Source organism: Meriones unguiculatus, chromosome 10 (genome assembly GCF_030254825.1).
Source record: "Meriones unguiculatus strain TT.TT164.6M chromosome 10, Bangor_MerUng_6.1, whole genome shotgun sequence".
Classification (NCBI taxonomy): Eukaryota; Metazoa; Chordata; class Mammalia; order Rodentia; family Muridae; genus Meriones; species Meriones unguiculatus.
In genome coordinates this window covers 60,973,149-60,995,962 of record NC_083358.1, presented here as the reverse complement: position 1 = coordinate 60,995,962, position 22,814 = coordinate 60,973,149, and the positions used below count along the sequence as shown (strand labels likewise).

General features: G+C 40.1%; 1 protein-coding gene across 3 annotated transcripts in view; it reads left to right on the top strand.

Annotated features, from left to right (window-relative positions):
• Nucleotides 1-21,914, top strand: part of Znhit6 (zinc finger HIT-type containing 6) — a 42,429-nt gene extending 20,515 nt beyond the window's left edge. For all 3 annotated transcript variants that reach the window (XM_021659181.2, XM_021659183.2, XM_021659182.2), the window contains 5 exons: nucleotides 1,072-1,140; nucleotides 2,402-2,482; nucleotides 3,975-4,052; nucleotides 17,960-18,084; nucleotides 21,719-21,914. In XM_021659181.2, the coding sequence (XP_021514856.1) occupies nucleotides 1,072-1,140; nucleotides 2,402-2,482; nucleotides 3,975-4,052; nucleotides 17,960-18,084; nucleotides 21,719-21,759 (394 nt within the window). In that variant the 3' untranslated portion in view covers nucleotides 21,760-21,914. The remainder of the gene's footprint in view (nucleotides 1-1,071; nucleotides 1,141-2,401; nucleotides 2,483-3,974; nucleotides 4,053-17,959; nucleotides 18,085-21,718) is intronic.
• Nucleotides 21,915-22,814: the final 900 nt, after the last annotated feature.

Here is a 22,814-nt window from a genome sequence, read left to right as displayed (position 1 = left end):
CATTTTTTTTCTCTAGCAACCTGCCTTAGTACTAAAGAAAACCATATTCAAATGTATGGTAACTTACAATGACAGACAGGGTTTTATTTGGCTTACAGTCATTGCCTTCAGAGTGAAAAAAAAAGGAATCTTGACCAAATCTTTTAAATGCTTGGTGGAAAATATACTGCTAAAGTTGTGTTTTTTTACAAAATAATTATAGATTTGGGACCCTACTATTACAGGGTAAATTTTAAAAAGATTACCTATCATTGCCCAGAAGAGATATAGCAAGTGAATGATAAAATTTTCTTCTAAGACAAGAAAATACATGCAGGCCAGGTGTCACCCAAAAAGGTAGGCTGACCTCTTTAAGTTCAAGGACAAACTGGCTTACATAGCAAGTGTTCCAGGCTAGGCAGGGCTGCATAGTGAGACCCTGAAACCCTGCTTCAAAAAAACAAACAGAGGAGATCCATGTACAGTCATCAGATTTAAATTTCATCAGATTTAAATTAATGGATACTTGGAGAAGTAGTTGGCTTTTTTAAATTTCATTTTGTTTTTTGATTTGAGTATGATGGGTATGTGGTCATTTTTCTAAAACCAAACATTTAGTAAGTCATGACTTAGGTCCTATATAGACCACAGTTTAGATGGAAAGCAAAGGCACTTGTGCATTTTGCTTAGCGACCAGCTTGTTGTGTCCTGTTTTGCTACTGAGTGCACGTAGCCAGCTTCACAAGTGCAAGTGCAGCAGCTGGACTCAGCTGGACAGGACTTAACTCACCTGCTCTTTGGACTAGTCAGGCAAAGACAAAAGCCCCTGCTGAGAAATCACCTTCTAATTCAGGAAGACAAACATCCCTCAAATGCAGAGCTGTTTCACTCTGTCCTTTCCTCTGACCAACCTTACAAGTGTATTAATGTAGGAACATAGTTCCCAAGGTTTTAGGAAATGGCAGATAGCACTGAATAAAAACAGCAGTTTCAGTTCTGAGGCCTACCATAGACAATGTTCCAGTGAAAATCCAGGTCTTATCTGTAGGCTTTGATTCTTTACCTTAATTTCTCATGATTGTTCTCTCCTAGGAAACAGCAGTTTTGTTGGCATGTAAAGCTTCAGTTTCCTCAGAGCCAAGCAGAGTATATAGAGAAAAGGTATGGTTCCCTACTATCCATTAAGAGCACTTTACTTTAAGGCTCTGCACTTAAACAGGTAAGTAGCTGAATGAATAACCTGAGCTGCTTGTGACGGTGAGAGTTACCTGTAGCTGAGCCCATGCATGCAGATCAAATCAGCTATGATGCTGAGCAGGAAAGCAGGTCTACAAAGACTCCATGGACATGGTTCTGTCTCAGACTATGAGAACTTCCAGAAGACTAAGTAGAAGCCATTTCAGGAACGTCTACAAAGCAGATAGAACTCAAAGGGAAAAAGTTAGCACAGACTAGATTGGAATTATATGAGCAGGGACTATGTGATCTGAATCAGGAGGTCTGAAAACTGTTTCTTTGAAAGACAATCCAAAATTCTACTGTGGAAAAACTCCTCTATAGTGTTATTTTTCTCAGAAAAATATTGTAGGAAATGTGTATACAACCCAATACATCTAAATATATATGTATAATATACCATAATTTAATATTTAATATTAAGGTTATTAAGGCTTGCTTAGGTTATTTGACTATTTCCAAATATCACTCACAGATTTTATTAACTGTGTTGCGTATGTTCTTGAGTTAGGAATATATCTAAATTGATGTCAGGGAGTGTGCTCAGCACTGTCCCCACTGTGCACTGTGTCTTTCTTTGAAATCATCAAAGAATTTATTACCAGCCTGAAGGCAGGGCTGATCTTAATACAAAGCAGTGTGATGGCAATTGTTCAGCGAGCTAATGGCTAAGGGAAATTACTATTTCAGAGGAGTCTTAATTTTGTTATGGAGCGTTTTATAGAAATGTAAGGCTATGTGAATATACAGGAAAGTTTGAAAGCTTACCATGGGCTTCATTTTAGGGAAATTGGTATCAGCTTTTAAGCTAGTTTGTGGCTCTGATTGAATGAACTGCAACCTCCTGAAAGCTTTCTTTAGTTGTATTTGTATGAGCTTCATTATGTTTCAGTTTTAACTTGTTAAAATTTGAACATAGGTGTATGTTAAAGCAGCTTCATATTTTTATAAGTAATTGATAAGGAGATTTTCTAAATTCTCAAAGAATCTATAATGTGCTCCTCAAATGTCTTTCTGTGCATTTCTTCTACATATTTTACCATGAAAGAATATTATTTTCTTTATTTTCCAAGAGTAAAATAAAGGGTCCTTGTTTAGTTTTTACACCAAATTTAGTAATTTTAAGTTAACACTTAATAGCAAATTATAAATAATAATTCAGCTATTTTTCTTTTCTATCGGAAAGAGTACCAGATAATAAAACTATTAATGAAATTCTAAAACCGTACATCGATCCTGAAAAGTCTGATCCTGTGATTCGTCAAAGGTATGTTTCAAAATTCTCGTAAGCTTTCTGGCATGATTTTAAAAACGTGATGTGGTTTGTGCACTTGCATGCATTCATGTGCTGCAGAACATATGGGGTTCAGAAAGCTAGGGAGAATGGGCTCTCTCCTTCCAACATGTGGGCCTCAGGATGAGAGCTCAGACCACCAGGGCTGACCACAAGCATCTTTACCTGCTGGGCCATCTCGCTGGGTGCAAATGTGAAAGTATTTTTAAGTGTGTATTTATTATGGGAAGCTGTGACTGTATTTAATTATGTTGGAATTTTACTAAAGTTCAGTCACTGTAGCCATTCCCATTTACTATACCACATCAGTCAGGCAGTAATGAAGGTGTCAGTTCATGTCACTGTCACAGCAGCTCTGCGTGGAGAGACACCAGCTCTTACCTATTTTCTACGTGGAGAAACTAAGTCTTAAGTAGGTTAAGTAACCTCCTCTGTCTAATAAGCAGGGAAGCTAAGATTCAGACCCCTGTAGTACTGTCAGATTGAAGTCTACAATCTCATCCTTAGAGCAGACTGCCTTTCACATTTAAAACTTTTCTAGTAAGTCTTAAAGACAGGAAATTATATTTCAGCCAAGTCCTCAAAGAACTGAAAAAGGTTACACTTTGCCTGCAGAAATTCAGCATGGTCAAAATTGGCCAGCATAACATAGTGGAAAGTTCCACTATGTTATGGATATGAATTAAATAGCTGGATATATGAATTAAATTGCTGTGTCTGTCTGCCTCTTACAAACTGTGTGATCAGAGCAAACTGCTTCACTACCACGCCTTAATTTTCCCATGTGTGGAATGAGAATAATGCTAGATAGGGAGTCAGGAATCGTCAAAGAGAGAAGTATGATGTCCTCAGGATCTGGCGAGCACACAGCAGTGCTGGGACAGGAAGCTTGCTGGTGAGGTAGTTTTCAGTCAGTGCAACTTTATTCTCTCCAGGAGGTCTGTCCCGGATGGGAAAGCTGGTGTGGTTCCTGGGGGTTTGAAGTTTACACCTGGTGTGGATCCTAAGCGTCTGATCTGATCCAGTTGCTTCTCACTATTGAAAAAGGCAGTGCCAGGCACACTCCTGCAAGCCATGGGTGAACTAAGCCCTGTCTTTGGGACAACTGCGACAGTTAAAGCTTGATTGATTGGCAATCTGGTTATTATTGTTGCTCAGATACTTGACATTAATAAAAAGCATCTGTTACTCAACTGAAGACAATATATTGGTAAGCAACTAATATTTTCTGACCCAAGTATAGTTTTTAGCACAGGTACTGACAAAAAAAAAAATTAAGATCTCTAACCAGAGTAAAGGAAAGTATTTATTTTTTCATATCTTGCTTAGAAAACGTTTTTGCTTTTTTTTCCTCTAGTCTTAGATAGATGAAATATAATCATTATTAGCTGGTTATACATGCTTTTGTTCATAAAGACTGTTTTTAAATAGATTAAAAATTAATTAATACAATGTTTTATTTCAGATTGAAAGCCTACGTGCAATCACAGACTGTGGTCCAAATTTTAATGAGGGTTGAAAATATGCAGCAAAATTTGATAAGGTAAAATTGGTTCCCTTTCTTTATGTTTGATGAAAGAGCTTAATTAGGTTAAGTAGCTAACTATTATACTAATTGGCTGTCAACAAAAATCTAGGCTTTTCACTTTCAAGTTAAAATAGTGAAATAATCACACTTATAAATTTGATAGCAATCACCCCTTCGATATTTGTTTGTTTTTGGTTTTGGGGGGCAGGATTTCTCTGTGTAATAGCCTTGGCTGTCTTGGAATTTACTTTATAGACCCGGCTGTTCTCAAACTCATAGAGATCCACCTGCCTGTCTCCTGAGTGCTGGGATTAAAGGTGTTCACCACCACACCTGGCCTAAATATTTTAAAATATCCTCAGATGCAACTAAAAAGTTCTCAGACTCACTTAACTTACCTCAAGAATATATAGGAATTCCAATGTTTACATTTATCATTTTGGAAATACAAAAGCTCACATAATCAGCTGGCTGTTGCCTGCACTCTCATGGAAGGAGAAGGATTTCAACAAAGCGTGAGCTGAGAAAGTATCATAGGCTTTGTTCTTCACTGATGGCTAGATCACCTCTGGATATGTGTCTGTACCACCGAGCATTCGACAACTCCTTGTCCTAGCCCACAGCTGTGGGATGATACTCATTTGGGTACAGAGGAATAAGAGAGACAAAGGAAGTGCTGTCCACTTGGATCCTGAAATCACTGAAAGGACAGAAAATATGAGGGAAATGATTATCTGATCTCAGATAATTGCAGGTAGCAGACATAGTCACTGTTTTAGGGACTGTTTAGGATTTGTTCATTGTATCGGTATTTGACTCAGATTGCTTTTATAAAATGAAATAATACTCAGTTTTGGTATGAGCTTGACATAGTCACCTTATACTTAACTATTTAGGTAGTCTGATTATTCAGTTTTACCAGAGCTAGGTGGGCAGCCTGTAGCACTTTAATAGAAGGAAATGATTTGTCTTCTGGGTTTGTTTGGATATTGGTTATTTGGTTTGTTTGGTTCATGTATTTTTCCATTTTACTTCCTTCATTAATTGAGGTAAGGTTTATTCTACTTGGATTTAAGTCAAGGTAAATTGAGCTGTGGATAGTGAATAAAGTTAGTAAGTACTCATTAAACTAGTCAAATTTGGCTGTTTGGCATAATACTTCTAAAACTCAAGGAAATCAAAGTATTTTTGATAAAAAGGTAATTGTAGAATACTCATTTAAAGTGCAGGACAGACTGCTGGACTCTGAGAGCAAATATTTTAGCAGTGAAAGAGCAGAGAGGACAGAAGGGCCCAGAGGTACTTCTCAGGGGACGTGATGCAAAGGGAGAGAGTCAGAGAACCAGGTTGTCAAATTGCTTAGAGGACAGTAGTCCTGCAAACCAGGACTCATCTAGAAAGCAGTCAGACTGTAAAGACTTTATTAATCAATCCCAGCAGGTGAACCTACAGGTAACCTCATTTTCTGCAACTGTATTTTCATAGAGAATGAGCAGTTTTTATTAGTCACATAACTGAGATCCCTTAGCTGGAAACTGAGCTCCAGGAAGAGATAATAACATTATCTTCCAGAGTATGTAATTTACAGAGAACTTACAGACCAGTTTCCTTTACATTAAAACATTCCATATTACACCTTATAGGCCAGATTTCTCCTCCCCACACCCCAAGGGTTACTTTGGCTGTTATTTTGCATGTAGAACCACAGGGTGCCTTGCCTGTTGTCACCCTAGAGATTATACTAGAGTTACAAGGGCTCCAGACCCCAGCTGGGAAGTGAGGTGACAGAAACAGTGATTCAGACCAATCACATGATCACAAAGCTGTGGTTTCCATCAGGGCTCCAGGTGCTCAGGCGTGGTTTCAGAGTCTAGCGACATGGGACTGACAAGGACTGGGCCAGCTTTGCACTGCCTCGGTCATATCAGGGACAGTGAGGATCAAAGCAGCTGATGGTTCCAGGGATCTCCATCCCATGCTTTGCTTGGCCAGAGGATTCCTGACGGACCTGCCAGTAAATTTGGCCTTGCTGCCCAGCTCTTCCTTGGTCCTAAGGATCTGATTATACATAGCCAGGCCCTCAGATCATAGGCCAGATTTCTTGATTATATTATTCTCAACAAATATCTATTCCGATATGTTGACTTGACAAAAATATATCAGCTTAGTATCATACTAAAATGGTGTGAATGTAGAAGATTGTCATTTTAGTTTGCTTTGTTTTGGTTTTAGCATCCTAGAGACTATTTCCTTGGTAAAAGGAGGAAATGTGTTCTGTGTAACGTTCCATGTGGCTGACACTTGCCTGTGTGTGGCATCATGTTTTTAAGTAAAAGCTTCTTTTAGCCAATATTTGTTCTAGGAGGCTTACTAAGCTCAGTGTTAGCTGTCTTTGCAGGCTGCTCCCCCCAGGGCACAGATACTCATGTTGATTTACATTTCTTTTAAAATAAATTGGGTCGTGGAGCAATGTGAGATTTTTAGAAGCTTGTTGAAGATGGCAGCAGCAGCAGTTAGACATCTGTACAAGTGGCTCCTGAATCTAGATGTACTTGCAACCCTTCTCCCTAATTCCCAGACCTGGTCTCCAGCTATCTTCACTTGCATATCTCATTAAATCTATTACTTATTGTGTCTGTATATCATTATAGCACATCAGTTTCTTACTGGTGTGTGTGTATGTGTGTGTGTGTGTGCGTGTACACATGTATTATAATGTGTATGCATGTCTATGGGTGGATGGGTGTGTGTGTTGTAATATGTGTGTGTATGGTGTAGTGTGTATGCATGTATATATGTGTGAGTGTATGTGGTATACTGTGTGTATGGTTCAGTATGTATGCATGTATCTGTGTGTATGTGTGTTGTAATGTGTTTGTATATGTGAGATATGGTATATATGTAGTGGGTTAATAATGTGGCTGGTGTTTAGTAAGCAATCATCACTCTGTGGTCCTCTGCTATTGGCATAGTCTCGTAAGCATAAAAAGCTGTGGACACAAGCATCTTCGATCAGTTCTGTCTTGCTGCCCTTCTTTATGCATTTCCTTCATAGTGAGTCTTGTGAATGTCCTTTCTCTGTTCTTCTAGCTACATTAGTGCTTACCAGTATCTGCTATGGCACCCTTTTTTTTTTTCATTGTCCTTTGAGCTTCAAAAACTGTTTATACTTTTCATTCATCCTTAACATCTTTATAATCCTGTCACATCCTGGCATATATTTCATCACAATAAAACATTCTGTGTGATGTTAAACTTTCTTTTAAGATAGTGACTGCTTTAGGCACCTTCATCTTTATTTTTTCCTACTACTGTGTCAGTGACTTTCCCAGAATGGAGTGTAAATCCTAATCTTGGGGTTGGTAAAATGGCTCAGTCAGTAAAATAACTTGCTATGCAAGTATGAGAACCTGTATTCATTCCCCAGCAGCGTCCACATTAAAAAGTGGGGTGTGCAACCCTACATCTGACAGAGGACTGATATCCAGTATATATGAAGAACTCAAGATGTTAAACAGCAACAAATCAAGTAATCCAATCAAAAAATGAATTACACAGCTAAACAGAGAGCTCTCTGTAGAGGATTGTAGAATGGCAGAAAAACACTTAAAGAAATGCTCAGTGTCCTTAGCCATCAGGGAGATGCAAATCAAAATGACCCTGAGATTTCATCTTACACCAGTCAGAATGGCTAAGATCAAAAACTCAAGTGACAACACATGCTGGAGAAGTTGTGGAGAAAGGGGAACCCTCCTCCATTGCTGGTGGGAATATAAACTTGTACAACCACTTTGGAAATCAATCTGGTGCTTCCTCAAGATTCAGCTATACCACTCCTAGGCATATAGCCAAAAGATGCTCAAGTACACAGCAAGGACATTTGCTCAACCGTGTTTGTAGCAGCTTTATTCGTAATAGCCAGAACCTGGAAACAACCCAGATGTCCATCAGTGGAGGAATGGATACAGAAATTATGGTAATTTTACACAATGGAATACTCAGCAGTTAAAAAACGAGGAAATCATGAAATTTGCAAGCAAATGGTGGGACCTAGAAACGATCATCCTGAGTGAGGTATCCCAAAAGCAGAAAGACACACATGGTATATACTAACTTAAATAGACCTATAAGATAGGATGAACATACTGAAATCTATACACCTAAAGAAGATAAACAAGAAAGAGGACCCGGGGTAAGATGATCAGTCCTCACTTAGAAAGACAAATGAGATGGACATTGGATGTAGAAGAAAACAAGTAACAGGACAGGAGCCTACCACAGAGGACCTCTGAAAGACTCTACCTAGCAGTGTATCAAAGCAGATATTAAGACTCATAACCAAACCTTCGGCAGAGTGCAGGGAATCATATGAAAGAAGGTGGAGTTAGTAAGACCTGGAGAGGACAGGAGCTCCACAAGGACCAAATATATCAGGGCACAGAGGTCTTTTATGAGACTCTGTTTCTCCAACCAAGGACCATCTGTGGAAATAACCTAGAACACCTGCTCAGATATAGCCCATGGTAGCTCAGTTTCTAAGTGGGTTCTCTAGTAAGGGGAACAGGGTCTATTTCTGACATGAACTCAATGGCTGGCTCTTTGACACCCCTACCCCTGAAGGAGGAGCAGCCTTGCTAGGCCACAGAAGAACACATTGCAGCCAGTCCTGAAGAGAACTGATAAGCTGGGGTTAGATGGAAGGGGAGGAGGTCCTCCTATCAGTGGACTTAGAGAGGGGCAGGGAGGAGATGAGGGAGGGATGGTGGGATTGGGAGGGAATGAGGAAGGGGGCTACGGCTGGGATACAAAGTAAATAACCTGTGATTAATATAAAAAAAATTAAAAAATACTAAAACAAAAAAAAAGTAAAAAAAAAAAAAAAAGCTGGGTGTGATTCTCACCTGTAATCCCAGTGCTGGGGAGGACCGAACAGGAGATTGCTGGCTGGTCAGCATAGGCTATTTGTTGAGAGATCTGTCTCAAAAACAACGTGCACAGCACCTGAGGAACATTGCCTCTTTCATCTATACATTTGCACAAATGCACAGACACACCAAAATACTTATATAAATCTTGATTTTTTTTTTCACCTCTGCCATTGTAGTACCTACAGACTATGTATATGAACAAATATGACTGTGTCCCAGTAAAATATTTTCACAAAAATAGTAAGTTAGGTCTGGCCTGTTGTAGACTGCTAACTACTGCTCTAAAGGATTATTAAACAATCCTTTGAGATTTTATATCATCTCACTAGTTACATGTTTCATGTAAAATAAACAATATCTTAAGGGTCCAGTAAAATAGGTGCAACTTTTCTGAAGGGCAGGGCTTCAGACCTAATGTCCCAGGGCATTAAGATTGATCAAGTCTGCACTTTACATCCATGTACTTGAGTCACTGAGCCCCTTCCATGTGCCACTGCAGTGCTGAGCCTAAGAGTACATAGACTTGTAAAGACTTACCCTTCATAAATGTCAGCTACAGGCTGAGGTAGTACATATTGTGAAAAGTATGTGTTTGAAATAAAAATTCTGGATACTCAATTAAGAACATGAGCATCAGTTTGTGGACATTTCAGACTTTTTGATGGAAGCACAAGTCAGTTGCCTTCAAACTGACGTGTATACTAAACATGTGGACTCAGAACTGAAGCATCATCTAGGCTTTGGCCTCAAGGATCTCAATGCTACTCTTCCTGAAAAGACTACCTCATTGTATTTCCCACTATGCTAGCTTTAGTTTGGAACACCTGTGCTTGCAACCAGAAAAAAAAGGGGGGGGGGGTGAGCTATTTTCTTTGAAATTTTTTATTCCCATGCTGAATTAATTTTTTACTTTAAATTTTACATATCTATTATGAAATTTTTAAAATCATACTCAGGTTAAGAACTGAGATACTCCCCTTTAGATAAATTGATTTTTCCTATGTGAAAGCCTCAATCAAGGTTCTGACTATTTTCTTGTTTTGCTTGAGGATTGGGAGCTTTCGTTTCACCACTTCTAGTTAGTTAAAGACAGACCATCCTCTTTGAGAGAGCAGAGCTAACTTCTTAATTCATGTCGCTTGATGAGATTCTAACAGCTCAGCTGTGTCTGCCTCACCAAGTAGGCTTACCACCCCTCTCTTTGCTTCTTGTTAGCCCAATCCCCTTCTGGTCAGTTTTTCTCCCCCACCACGAAGCTGCCACACAGCTGAACATGTGTTTTGAGACGCTCCTCAGCTTTCAGCTTTCAGTGTCCATTATAACCCCCCCCCAGGATGCTTCCTGGATGTCAACTTCCAGCTCACCCATTGAGAGAGGCCTGTTCTAGTACATCTCAGTCAACCTCAAACTTGTGTCTCAGGCACTGATCACTCACTCTTGGGGCAAAAACACCAGCCAGGTGACACATTCCTTGAGGATATTTTTTGATCTCAATTAGTGTCTAACAGGTTTTATTTCCATGGTGTAAGTATTTGGTGGATGTATATTCAGTTAGTTTGAAGAAGTGTGGGGAAAAGGTGTCCCCTGACATTAGCATGGATTTTTTTTAATCAGTTTTTTACATTCTTAAAGATACTAGTCTGTACACTCTGCTTGACTCTACAAGAAATGGAAACTTAAATGGTCGTTAGATTTACAGAGAAATTGAAAACTGTACTTTGCCAATTTATGATAAGGAAATGTATATATATTAAGATTTTAAAATGGCTGTTATAACCTTGAAGATTTCTTAGAATTAGCTGGGAAAGGAAGGCTTAATGAAGACCATGAGTTTGCTGTCTGGATAGTTATCTTAAACTTTCTCTTGCTTTTTGCTTTTTTTTTTATTTGATTATGCCAATTAGTTGGTAATGGGAAAGGGAAATCACTTAGCCTAAGCATCAATAATAACAAAAATACGTGGCTTTGGCAAAAGTAAAAAGCTGCTTGCATGTTGTATTGAGATTCATTTCTAATAAAATAAAATGTTGGTAATATGATAATAGTTCGTATTTTTTAGTCCAGAAAAAAAAAACCTAAACAGTTAAAGTCTTAGAAATGAAAGTTACTAGGGTCTGGAGAGGTGGCTCAGCAGATAAGAGCACTTGTTTAGGAACATAGGCTTTGTGCATGTTAAGCAGCATTCCTCACTAACCTATATTCCCAGCCCTTTTCCTTTTTCCTCCTTACTTTTTTATTGCACATGTATGTGTGTGTTGTGTACATGTGTTTGCATGTGGAAGACTGTAGTTGACACTGTCTTCATTTGTACTCCACTTTTATTAAGGTGGGGTCTCGCTGAACCAGGAGCTCAGCAGTTGGACTAGTCTTAGCCAGTCAGGTTGTCCTGCCTTCCACATGTTGGGATTGCTGGTGGCTATCCTGCTTGCCTTCTCTAACCTACTGAGCCATATCACAGTTTCACAGACTGGCCTCGAGCTCATTCTGTAAATCAAGCTGGCTTTGAACTTACATTCCTCCTACTTTAGCCATCTGAGTAGCTGCTATTTCTTATCTAAGTCAAAGTTTACAATTTTTTCAAGTTTTGTTAGTTGTGCTCTAGAACAATTCATTAAAAATTCCTTCCAACTGCCCAGTTGTCCCTGGAAAACATTGTTCTCTTGTCATCTACTGTCTCTAGTTCTTAAATCATTCCACCACCATCCCTTCCTCAGTGATCCCTGAGCCTTGGGAGAAAGTGATGCAGATGTCCCCGTAAGGCTGAGCAGTCTGAAGTCTCCCGTGCTCTACACCTTGATCATCTGTGGGTCTTTGTGTTAATCATCATCTACTGCAAAAGGAAGCTTCTCTGGTGGACTTGAGAGATGCACTGACCTAAGAGTATAACAATACAATGAAAAAAAAAAACACAATACGATGCCCTTTTAGCAGAGTAATATTAGGTTCTCCTTAGGGCGGAAGACCAGTCTAACTGCAGGGTTTTGATCCTAGTAATGGTGCCAGATAAGGGTTTCATCTTGTGGAACAGGTCTAAAATCCAACCGTGGTTAAGCCCATGACATGTCTACCATTATTGTACCAGGATTTGGCCAGACCATTGTTATTATAACGTTCAAAGGGTGCATAGCTGATAGGATTGATGGTCACTTTTCCTTTTCCAGTAGCATGCAAAGCACCTTCCAAGACTATGAAAGCTAGTCAGCAGGGGTGAAGCTTTCAGGACAGTACCAGCTTGATTTCTCTGTGTCCTGTGGTATCCTCAGAAGTAGAGTCTTCCCATCAATTTCTGGAGGATAACCAAGAGCATTGGCAGTAGCTTGTAATGTTTGGGGACATAGAGGACTTTCCTGATCAGCAACTCGAAAAGAGGTAGCCCGTTTCTGGTACTGGGCTTTTCATTTGTTAGCCTGTGGTAGGGTCTTGTCATTCCCATTACAAGATAACCCCATTTGAACTCCTCAGTTGTAAATATGGACTCACAGCAGTTGTGACACCATGAACAAACCTGTATAAGCCCAAGCCAAACAGAATCCCAATATAGGGAGGAGAAGCAGACACAGCCCCACTACTGACTGAGGAGCTGTTGCCTAGGGATTACTGCCTAGAGAGAGTTAGTCTGTAGGGGTATGGCCTCTAGTACGTTGATCATACTCCAGTTGTAGACACACAGCTAAGAGTATTTGGGCAGCACAAACTGGACTTGATGGAAAGAGGAAGAAGAAGAGGAGGAGAAGATGACAAAGTTGGATGGTTAGGGAGGAGGATGATCTAGGATGAGATGTGGGGAGGGATGAATATGATCAAAATACATTGTATAAAATTCTTAAATAATAAAAAGGGGAAACTACATAAAAATAAGTATAAACCTTAAAACAACAAAATTTAAGATTATACAACCTAAAATTCTATTCCAGTATCTTACTGAATTCCATTATTCTACAATGAGCCATAATTTGAAAAACATTTAACCACCAGAAAACAATGAACTGATTTACACCATATTAAGTCTTTAGGCATTTTTCTTCCCCCCACCTCAAAAAGTCAGAGGTTCAATTTTGTTCTTTTGGAATCAGTTGGTTGCACTCTTAACCCAGAAACCTATATTGATAATATATACAACTCTGCTAAAACGTAGATTATGTCCTACCTTTGGCAGATATGTATCAAAACTTAGAGAGTTTTACAGCTGTGGTTGCCTCACTCAGCAAACTTACTGTGTAGTGGAAAAATACTGTGGACTTGAGTCAACTATTAAATTGTTACATCTGGGAGAAGTTGAGCTTGGTTCTCATATACTTAGGCAGTGTCAGGGCGGTGATCTAGAACGTCACTACCTGGATGAGGTGTAGCATCGTTTGTGACCCCTCTTCTTAAATCTCTTCTTGAGTGTGAAGAATAGAAGCCTGCCACCCTAATTTGCTGGGACAGACAGAGAAGGTGAAGTTGGCTAATTTCTTTGAAAGAAGGAAACAGAGCCAAGGTTATGCTTGGGGATCAGAACCTTATTTAACATCAGCGCCTGTGACACCTATTGAGCCTACTGAGTGAGCCCTGCTGCCCTGTCCCTGCTTGGAGCAGGATCAGCTCCTCCAAGGGGAGGTTGAGCAGTAAAGCAAGAAGAAATGTCTGCGGCATCCCTGAGGGCGAGAGGAAAGGCAAATGTAGGATTGTGAGTCTTCCAAACTTTGGTCATTTATCCTCTGGCAGCTGAGTCATGCTAATGGAACTAACAGTTGCAGAAATTTCAGAAAGATAAAGGTGTCCTTTGGGATTTGGTGACCCTAATGGCTTACAAAGGAGCTGAGCCTGAATGTTTTAAGAGGGGTAGAACTGAACTTTTAAGACTTGCTTGGGGATGTTGGAAACAATTATTTTAAGTACTTTAGCCCCTTGAAAATAAACATGACAATACAACAGAGGTTTGGAGGTTGTGCTAAAAGTCATATTTTTACACTTTAGGCAAAATGCACAAAAAGGCAAAAATGTGCCAAATGCTTTTATGAGTGCTGTTCTTTTTTACTAAGGAAATTCAGTGACTTTGTCCTGTAATTGTAATCTAGTGAAAAGCTGTGTCCAAGACTTGTATATAGGCTAGTACTCTGTTTAGTCACTGAGCGCTCATAACTGAAGAAGGACCAACTGGAGAGATGGCTCAGAGGTTAAGAGCACTGGCTGCTCTTCTGAATGTTGAAAGTTCAATTCCCAGCAATCACATGGTGGCTCACAACTATCTATAATGAGATTGGTTGCCCTCTTCTGGCATGTGGGTATACATGCAAGCAGAACACTGTATAATAAATAAACCTTTAAAAAAAAAAAAAGGCACCATCACCCCTGTTGTCAAGCAGGAAATAGGATTAAAGGAGTGAAATGGGCTTGTGAGATGCTCGGTGGGCAGAGTGCTTGCTACACAAGTATGAACATCTTTAGTTTGACTCCCTGGTACCCTGGGAAAGTGGGCATTGCTCTCAATAGTAAGATGGGCAGCAGAGAAGGGAAGATCTCTCAATGCCCTGGGGCCAGCTAGCACGTTGTATGCAACAAAGAGACCGTATCTCAAAGTGGAAGGTGAGGACTGACCCCCAAGGCTTTGTGCACACACATACATGCACATATTACACAGATGCCAAATAAACAAATATAAGTAAAATAATTAAAAACTTAGAAGTGATTTATCCAAAATCATAGACCACTGAGTGGCAGAGCAGAACTTTAACTCCATTTAGACTTTCTACTTCATTGAACTAAATTCCAAGTCCATAAAATGTTAACCCTGCATGTATTTGACAGGCCTTCTTTAAGAATGACTTCCATGGTTGGCTTTTAGTCACTGGTACACAATGGTGTCCTAGAATCTGAGGAATTCAGACTTTGAGCTGAGAGCATCTGCACTGAAGCAGGAACTTCACAGTCAGCTGCCTGAAAAGCCTGAACTGCATGTTTACTGGCCCTTAGCACCAGTGTTCCGGTGCTCAAGGCTAGTAACCAGGCAGGCCACACACTAGCTAAGACCCTAGAACAGGGGCTGGAGCGCTGGCGCAGCAGTAAGAAGAGCTTGCTGCTCTTGCAGAGGACCAGACTCTGGTACTGGTGGCTCTCAGTACCCATGTTGGGAGACTCACAGCCTTCTCTGGCCTCCAAGGGCATCTGCTCCGTGGGATGTACACTCAAACACACACAGCACACAGATATAAATAAAAAACAGTCAGTAACCCAGCTTTCTGCGTGTTTGGGAATAAAAGTTTTTAATGCAGTTCTGTAGTGGACAAGTCTCTAAAATCTTTGGGTCCTTGTGTCTTCCATAGTACCTGCTTGGCATGTGACATAGATGGCTACTGGAGGTAAACAAATGTAACCTGAACAGATCTGGGTGTCCAGTCTATTATATGCCTGTAGTTTGTATGTATCTGTGAACAGTCCTTTGCTGAGAGCATGTTATTTCTTTTCTGTCAGCAAGCAATAATATTGGGGTTTGAGTCCCATGTGGCTTTTACCAATCTAGAGCCTCTAAGTACAGACTGAATGCTATAAAATGCAGGAAAAAAACTGAGATCAGTAGAATGGTCACTTTATTTGTGAAGTCCCTTAGAGGGAAGCTTGTGGTTAGGATTAACCATGTAGAAGAGAAACTGTTTCAAATGTGTACCTCATGCTGCCTGAAAAGTCCTGTCTGAAGCAGGGCATGGTAGTGCATGCCTTTGATCCCAGTACTTTAGGAGGCAGAGACAGGTGCATCTCTGTGACTTCGAGGTCAACCTGGTCTACAAAACAAGTCCAGGACATCCAGGACCATTACACAGGGAAACCTTGTCTCAAAAAGAAAAGTCCTATCTGAGATCTCTGGTGGTGTTTCCCTAAGGAAAGTTCAATTGCATTGTTATATACTATGCATTAATTTTATGTTCCGCTAACTGATACAGTCTCATGCGTTTCTTTGTGTAGCTACACTGGGGTTGATTCTAATAGCTGCTTTTTCATTTATTTTTAGCTTATGCATATGAATGAGTGTTGTCTGCATGTGTGTAGTGCACTATGAGTATGCAGCACTGGCAGAGTTGAGAAAAGGGCATCAGATCACCTGGAAGGCAGTAACAGACAGTTGTGTGAGGGTTCTGGGAATGAAACCCAGGTCCTCTGCAAGAGCAATGAGTACAGCTGCTGAGCCAGGCCCCATGTTTATTTTTAAGGGAAGTAATGTTTGAAAGATGTGCAGCATTTGATCCTTGTATTCTGGACCCACTTGTGAAATATTTTCTCCACATCTGTCTTCTGTTACCAGGGAAAAAATGGTGTGTGAATGCAGATGCTGGTTCAGAAAGTGCAGTTACTTTGCATTTCATGCTTTTTTTTAATGCTCTGTGATTCTAAAATAAATATTCCATTTCAGAGAAGAGTGATCGTCACAGAAGCTCACACATAGGCTCCTTTACATTCCTTTTCTCACTGCAATCCTCTCAGGAAGAGTGCTATAGTATGTTTGGCTCTGCGTCTCTAAAGCACTTCCATTTCCTATTGCACAGGCCATCTTGGAATAGAGAAATTGCTGTTATCAGAGTTCATAACTCCATATACAATTATCTTGATGTTAATTAACAGGTACCAGCAATTTACTCTGAGTCAGAGCAGGTTGTAGTACATCCAGGTGACATCTTTGCTCCTGTGCCTTCACACCCCAGCATGCTTTTTTAAGGTTTATGTTATTATTTTAATTATGTGTATTTGTTTAGGTGTGTGCATGTGAGTGTGGTGGGTGCCTGTGGAGGCCAGAGGTTGGGGCCCACTGGAGCTGGAGGCACAGGTGGTTGTGAGCCACTCAGCATGGGTGCTAGGAACCTAGGTTCCCTGCAAAGAGAGCCAACACTTTTAAGTTGCTAAGCAGTCTCTCCTGTTTCTAGTGTGCTTTCATGAGCAAAGGGAACAATGGAATTGCAGCCAGCAGACTGTCGTGTGCATGTGGCCTAGGCTATGAGTGTCAAATGCCATTGGTAAAGAAGAATGAAGCTGGTGAGCCTCTTCTTAGTGCTTTCTCCTTAATCTGAAATGACACCCAGATGTCAGTGCCTTCCTACACTCACCATTATCGTGCAAGCTGACTGACACACTGCCCAGAAAGCAAGCAAAAGAGACTTGCGGATGCACCTTTAGTCCACTTTATCTTTCAAGAACTTAACAGTCTTACTCCTTATTGTGTGTTGTGAATTAACTGTTGAATATTATCAGCTATGTCATGATACCATGACCAATAAATTACAATTCGTAGATTTTTTTTCACCTTTAGTGCATTCAGAAACCAAAATTATTAATGTACCAAAATGAATACAAACCAAATATAACTACATGGCAATGTAAACATCTGGAAAATGGTTATGAGTAGCATTGACTTTGTACAGAAGTGTTTGGCAGCCAGTTATTCTTTTAAAGTTCAAAGTAAATAGAGTTGAGGAATGTGAATTTCATCTGTCCAAGAAAGTTCGTGATGCATTGAATATAAAACTGTTCATTTCTTAGTCTATATGAAAAGGAGGAGCTTGGTCTAGGTTTTTCCAAGTGCGAATATCTGGTAGACCTTTTTCTGAATGTACCATCTTGTAGTCATTACCTAGACTAGCTTCAAACTTAGCATCCTCCTGCTTCAGCCTCCTAAGTACATAGATGCATGTACCACAATGCTTGGTATGCATTGTGATTGTTTGCTGTTACTTTGTTTCCCTAGGCAGGCTCTCAAGGTGTAACCCAGAACTCACTGTGTAGCCTCTGCTGGCTTCAAAGTCATGATTGTCTCACCTCATCTTCTCATGTGTTGGGTTATAGGCCCCTAGTATACTTGTCAATTCGTTCTAAAACTTTGTCTGGTTTCTTAGAAGGCATTAAGTTTACATTAAGGAACTAACTACTGACTTAATGTTTACTACCTTTAAAACCTTTATAAGAAAATCTTTGATATATTTATTTAAGATTAATTTAAATTTTAAGGTTTTTTTTTTTCCTCTTAAGATACTATGAACTGGATCCTTACAAAAGTCTTTTAGACAATTTGAGGAACAAAGTGATCATTGAATATCCAACTTTACACGTGGTATTGAAAGGATCCAGTAATGACATGCAGATTCTTCACCAAGGTAAGCGTAGTTTGTTTTTTCTCTTGTCAGAGGGACAAGCAGTTATATGGCTGCTCCTACATTTCATATATGTGTTTCTCCAGTGTGTTTATAGATATAAAAGAATTTACTGTGTATAGCAGCTAGTATTGTAAAGTACCAAGCGAGGGAGTGTCATTTCTACCCCACTAGAAAGTATGACCCTCACGATGCTGATTGGAATGGGTGAATCAAAGTATCTTGCTGAGAAGGATATTTTGGCTTCATTAGAATTGTCAGGATATAGTTTACTGAATACTGTATACTCTAGTTTTCAACTGGAGATTCATGAAATGAGAAATTGCTGTTTCATATTCTCCCTTCTAGCAAAGGGTGCTGCTGCAGGAAACTTTGTGTTTAAAATCTGGGCTGTGGGTCTGGAGAGACCAGAGGACCCAAGTTAAATTTCCAGCACCCACGTGGCAGCTCACAACTGTCTATAATCCTGCTTCAAATGATCTGATACCCTCATGCAGACAACACTAGTGCACATAAAAAATAAGTAATTAAAAATAAAATAAAATTTGGGCTGCTGTGACCACACCTCTCTGCTTACTTCTTTAAACTCAACAGTTTTATTTCCTCCTCTTGTTTCTTTGGCCATAGGAGAGGCTGCTGGAACTGGAAGTGGTGTGTAATGATTGGTCTATAAAAACCACTTATCTGCAGTCAGCCGTTGATGAAAGTACCCAGTTGTGTTGCATACTACAGAAGACTAGGGCTTGATTAAAGCTCGGTAATTACTTAGAAGGTGATTACTCAGAACCCTTAGATAACATTTCAGCCGAGAAATAGTGGAGACATGCCAAGCTGTATTGCAGCAGACTCCACAGACCCTTGTGTGGTCTGTATGTTTGGATAGTTTTATTCAGCATGTTCAGTTTGCACTTTGTTGCTGAGCGGGCAGCGGCTGGTTTGTAAGGTCTGCTCTCCATTTATATGGTTGTCATTTTTCTCTTTCTTGGATAAAATAAATCAAAATTTTTCTGAGGATATTTTCTCAGTGCCACATCTTGAAACTAGATTCTAATTAGTAGATGTGGAATTTTTAATAGCAAATTATGAATCTGTAAGCCTTGTATTTATTCTAGTCTTTTTTTTTTTTTTTTTTTTCCCACAATTTGAGCATAGCCAGTTTTCTCAATTTGGGAATTTCTGTTTTAAGTATTCACTTTTACTTTCTTAAATTTTGTAAAATGTTTTTCTTCAACATGATTAACATAGTGTTAAGTCTTCCAAATGTTGGTTTCAGGGAAAGTTGTTGGGTGAGTTACTAGCCAGGCCAAACAGGGGCTGTGTGAACAAACAGAGCACACACAGCTCCTCTTTCACCGTGTGTAGGAATAGCACATTAAAGCACGGAAGGCTTCCTGGGATGAAACGGTAAGAAAGGCTAATTCAGTCAGCCTGTACTGCAACCTCAAGTAGAATTTGCTACTTTATTTTGGGCTTACTTATACAGACACACACACACAGCCAGCTCTTCTTTCTCGGTAAATGGGTGTCTAGGGCTGCAGCTGCAAAGAGAATCTGACAGAATTCAAGGATCCTGCCCAATCTGTCACATCCTAAGTGCACCCCCCTTCACAGTAAGGGCAGGGCATGTAGACATGCATTTATTTTCCTTAGCACATGAAGGTGCCTGTTTCTTTGTGCAGTCCTGTAGCAGGAATATTCTGCAAGGTAGCTCCGTGATGGGTGCTGTTCTCTATGAACAGAGCTTTTTCTTTGGAAAGCATTGAAAATTTTACTCTCTCCAAAGGTGAAAAAAAGTTGAATTTTTATCCTGAGAATCAAGTTCTGTTTCAGGGGAAATGTGTTTCTGGAAAATGTAGTCTACAGTTAACGTCTATTACAGTGTTTGGTTGGTTGGAGGTTGCCATAATTAACTCTGCCTATATTAATAGGCAAAGAGTTTTGGTATTTGTTTGTTGGTTGTTATTTGCTTCTCCTTTTAACGAATGAAAAGGGCTAACTGTAAAGCTCAAGTGCTGGGCAGAAGGGAACGTGCCGGCCACCATGCACATGCACATACCATCTGGCTCCTGTGGAGAGCAGCGTCAGAGCCTACACAGGCTCTCCATGCTGACACTCCAGGGGCAGATGGGCATGACTTAAGAAAGCAGGCTGTGCTGTCTTTTAAAGAAAAGGACAGAGCCTTGTGAAGAGACAGCAAGGCAGCTTTATAAAATAGTCAAAAGACAAGGACCTGTGTGCTTCGTTGCTGTGGAGCTTCAAGTCATAATCAGTGACGTTACCTGGCAGAGCACCTTTCATGTCACTGTCTTGGGAAAATAAATCCTTTGATTCACCCTGCTCTCCCATCCTTCCTTAACGCTCTTGGCTTTCTTTCCCTTTTGTTGTGCGGAGCCCAGGCACAGCTAAAGCTATGTGTACAGTGGGTGTCATGACAAACCCCTGCAGAGGAAGCCAGAGGACAAAATCAGTAACTTGTAGGATATCAGAGGAACTTGAAACGTTCTCCTGGAGTTTATAAAGCTCTCAAAATGGAGACTGCCTGAGGTGGCAGTATTTTGGTGCCTTACACATAGAAAGACTCACCAAATGCCGTTTTGGTTGCGATAAAACTGTAGATCTCAGTGAACCCCAAGGAACTGGTCAGTTGGATTGTGAGATAGACGTCCAAGCTTGTTTCTAGCCTGTGTGCATACTCTCTGAGCTTCCTTCTCTACTTCATGGAGACAAACAGTATAAAATTTAAGCAAAATAATCTGCTTTATTATTTCCCAATGATTTGGTTTTCTTTTAAGTTTGTACTTGTGTGCATATACTCACACTCACATACAGTGCTGTCAAAAGCCAAAAGAGGATGTTGGTCCCCTAGGCCTGAAGTTACAGGCAGTTGTGAGCTTCTCTGTCCCTGCCCCATGTGTATTGGTTATAGGAAACCTATACCTAATTCTCTGAAAGGGCAGTGAGTGCCCTTAACCCTGGGCCATCTCTCCAGACCCTAGCCATATTTTAACGTTAACAATTTTTAAAGTGTTTTAAATGTGTTATTTACTTTAATTTTCATGATATATAAGGAAAGAGTAACATACAGTTAAAGGGTTCAGTATGCTGCACCCTATGGCACAGATCCAGGGAGGAGAGGTTGTGTTTTGGTCATGAAGGACTGGCTTCACGGTCCGGCTGGGTGTTGCTCACCCTCAGCATAACAGGAGCTTCAGGGGTGCTCCATTTGTGCTCAGTCTTCTGTCCGCCCACATTCATTCACACATACTCATCATTAATTAAGTTTAAAACACACATATGTAAATTTTTTTCCAACCACGTGTGGGCAGGCTGTGTACTAATGGCAGTCTATTTGGTGTCATGAGTATGTGATCATAACTGAACTCTGGGGTTGGGTCCCAATTTCTTCCACAGTCAGGAAGCATGGAACCGCACAAAATATAATTGCTGCTTTCAAGTATCATTTCTGGATTTATTATGTCCAGAATTGTGTGTCCTGGCTGCCTGGAACATGACATGGTTTGGCTGTCCCTGTGAGCAGTGCTGTTGCTATGCATCAGAAGGGAGGAGAGCTGAAGAGAAAACAAAACAGGCTGAGCAGTATAAACATCTGACTGTATGTTTATGTGGTTTTTTCCAGTGAAAAGTGAATCTACCCAGAAGCTTGGCAGTGGAAATTGAGCACTTGTAGAAGAAGGTGAAAGTTCCCAGATGGCTGAGAAGATAGTGTGTTGTGGACTGCAGGGGGAATGGGGTGCTGCTGCCAGTGGGCAGGTGGAATTTGTTGTTTGACTAAAAAAGTTATTAAACAAGATAACTTTCTTCTTGGGAAAAAAGTGTCTTTTATCGTCTTTTGAATTAAGTGACTTACAAAACCTTTTCTTTCACTGGATGAGCCCCTCATGAACCTGATTAGTGCAGTCCTTACTAGACTTCTAGTATGTTTATTTCTGTAAGCTGAAAACATTTTTTATTTGTTATGTTGACACAAGACCAAACCCAAGGACCACCTGTGTCAGCCACGAAGGTGGCGTTCTCTGTGGTTGCACCTCACTGACGAGATTGCCACACAGCAAAGCATCTAGCCAGGAGAAGCAGCTCTCCAAGAGTTGGCCTTCCTCCTGTTTGGTCTATGTGTAACCCTTCTTAAGACTGCTCTTCTACTCCCAGTCTTATGGGAAGATGAAGTAAGCAGGGTTCCTCACTGTGTGCCATGTTCAGTTAAGGTTGGCAGCCTCACACCAAGTGATCACTGGTGACCAGTGAGGCTGTGCATCTTCACACACACCTTGGGTCTTTTGCCAGGTGACTGATGGCTGTGAAGACCAGCTTGCTGCTATATTGATATATCCAAAGGAAGCACCTATGTGGAACTCCTCGGGGTGTTGATGAAGTGTTGGGGTGTAGTCATGTGTACATGTGCCCTGATCTCTATGTAAGCAGATCACATACTGAAATTAAACTCTGATATATCATGGGTATTTACACAGCTCTGAAACTTTATTTAAAAGAGTAAAGAATTACATCTGCACTGCATCTGGGTACTAAATGTTTTTTGTTTTTTTTTTTTTTAATTAATGAAAAAGAGGACCATGAATTTGAAAAAGAACAAGGGTTATGGGAGTATTTAAAGGGAAGGAAGGAAGAAGTGATGTGATTATAGTATAATCTCAAAAATAAAATTTTTAAAGTAATAAAATTGGACATTAATGAATATCATTTAGCTTATAAGTAGA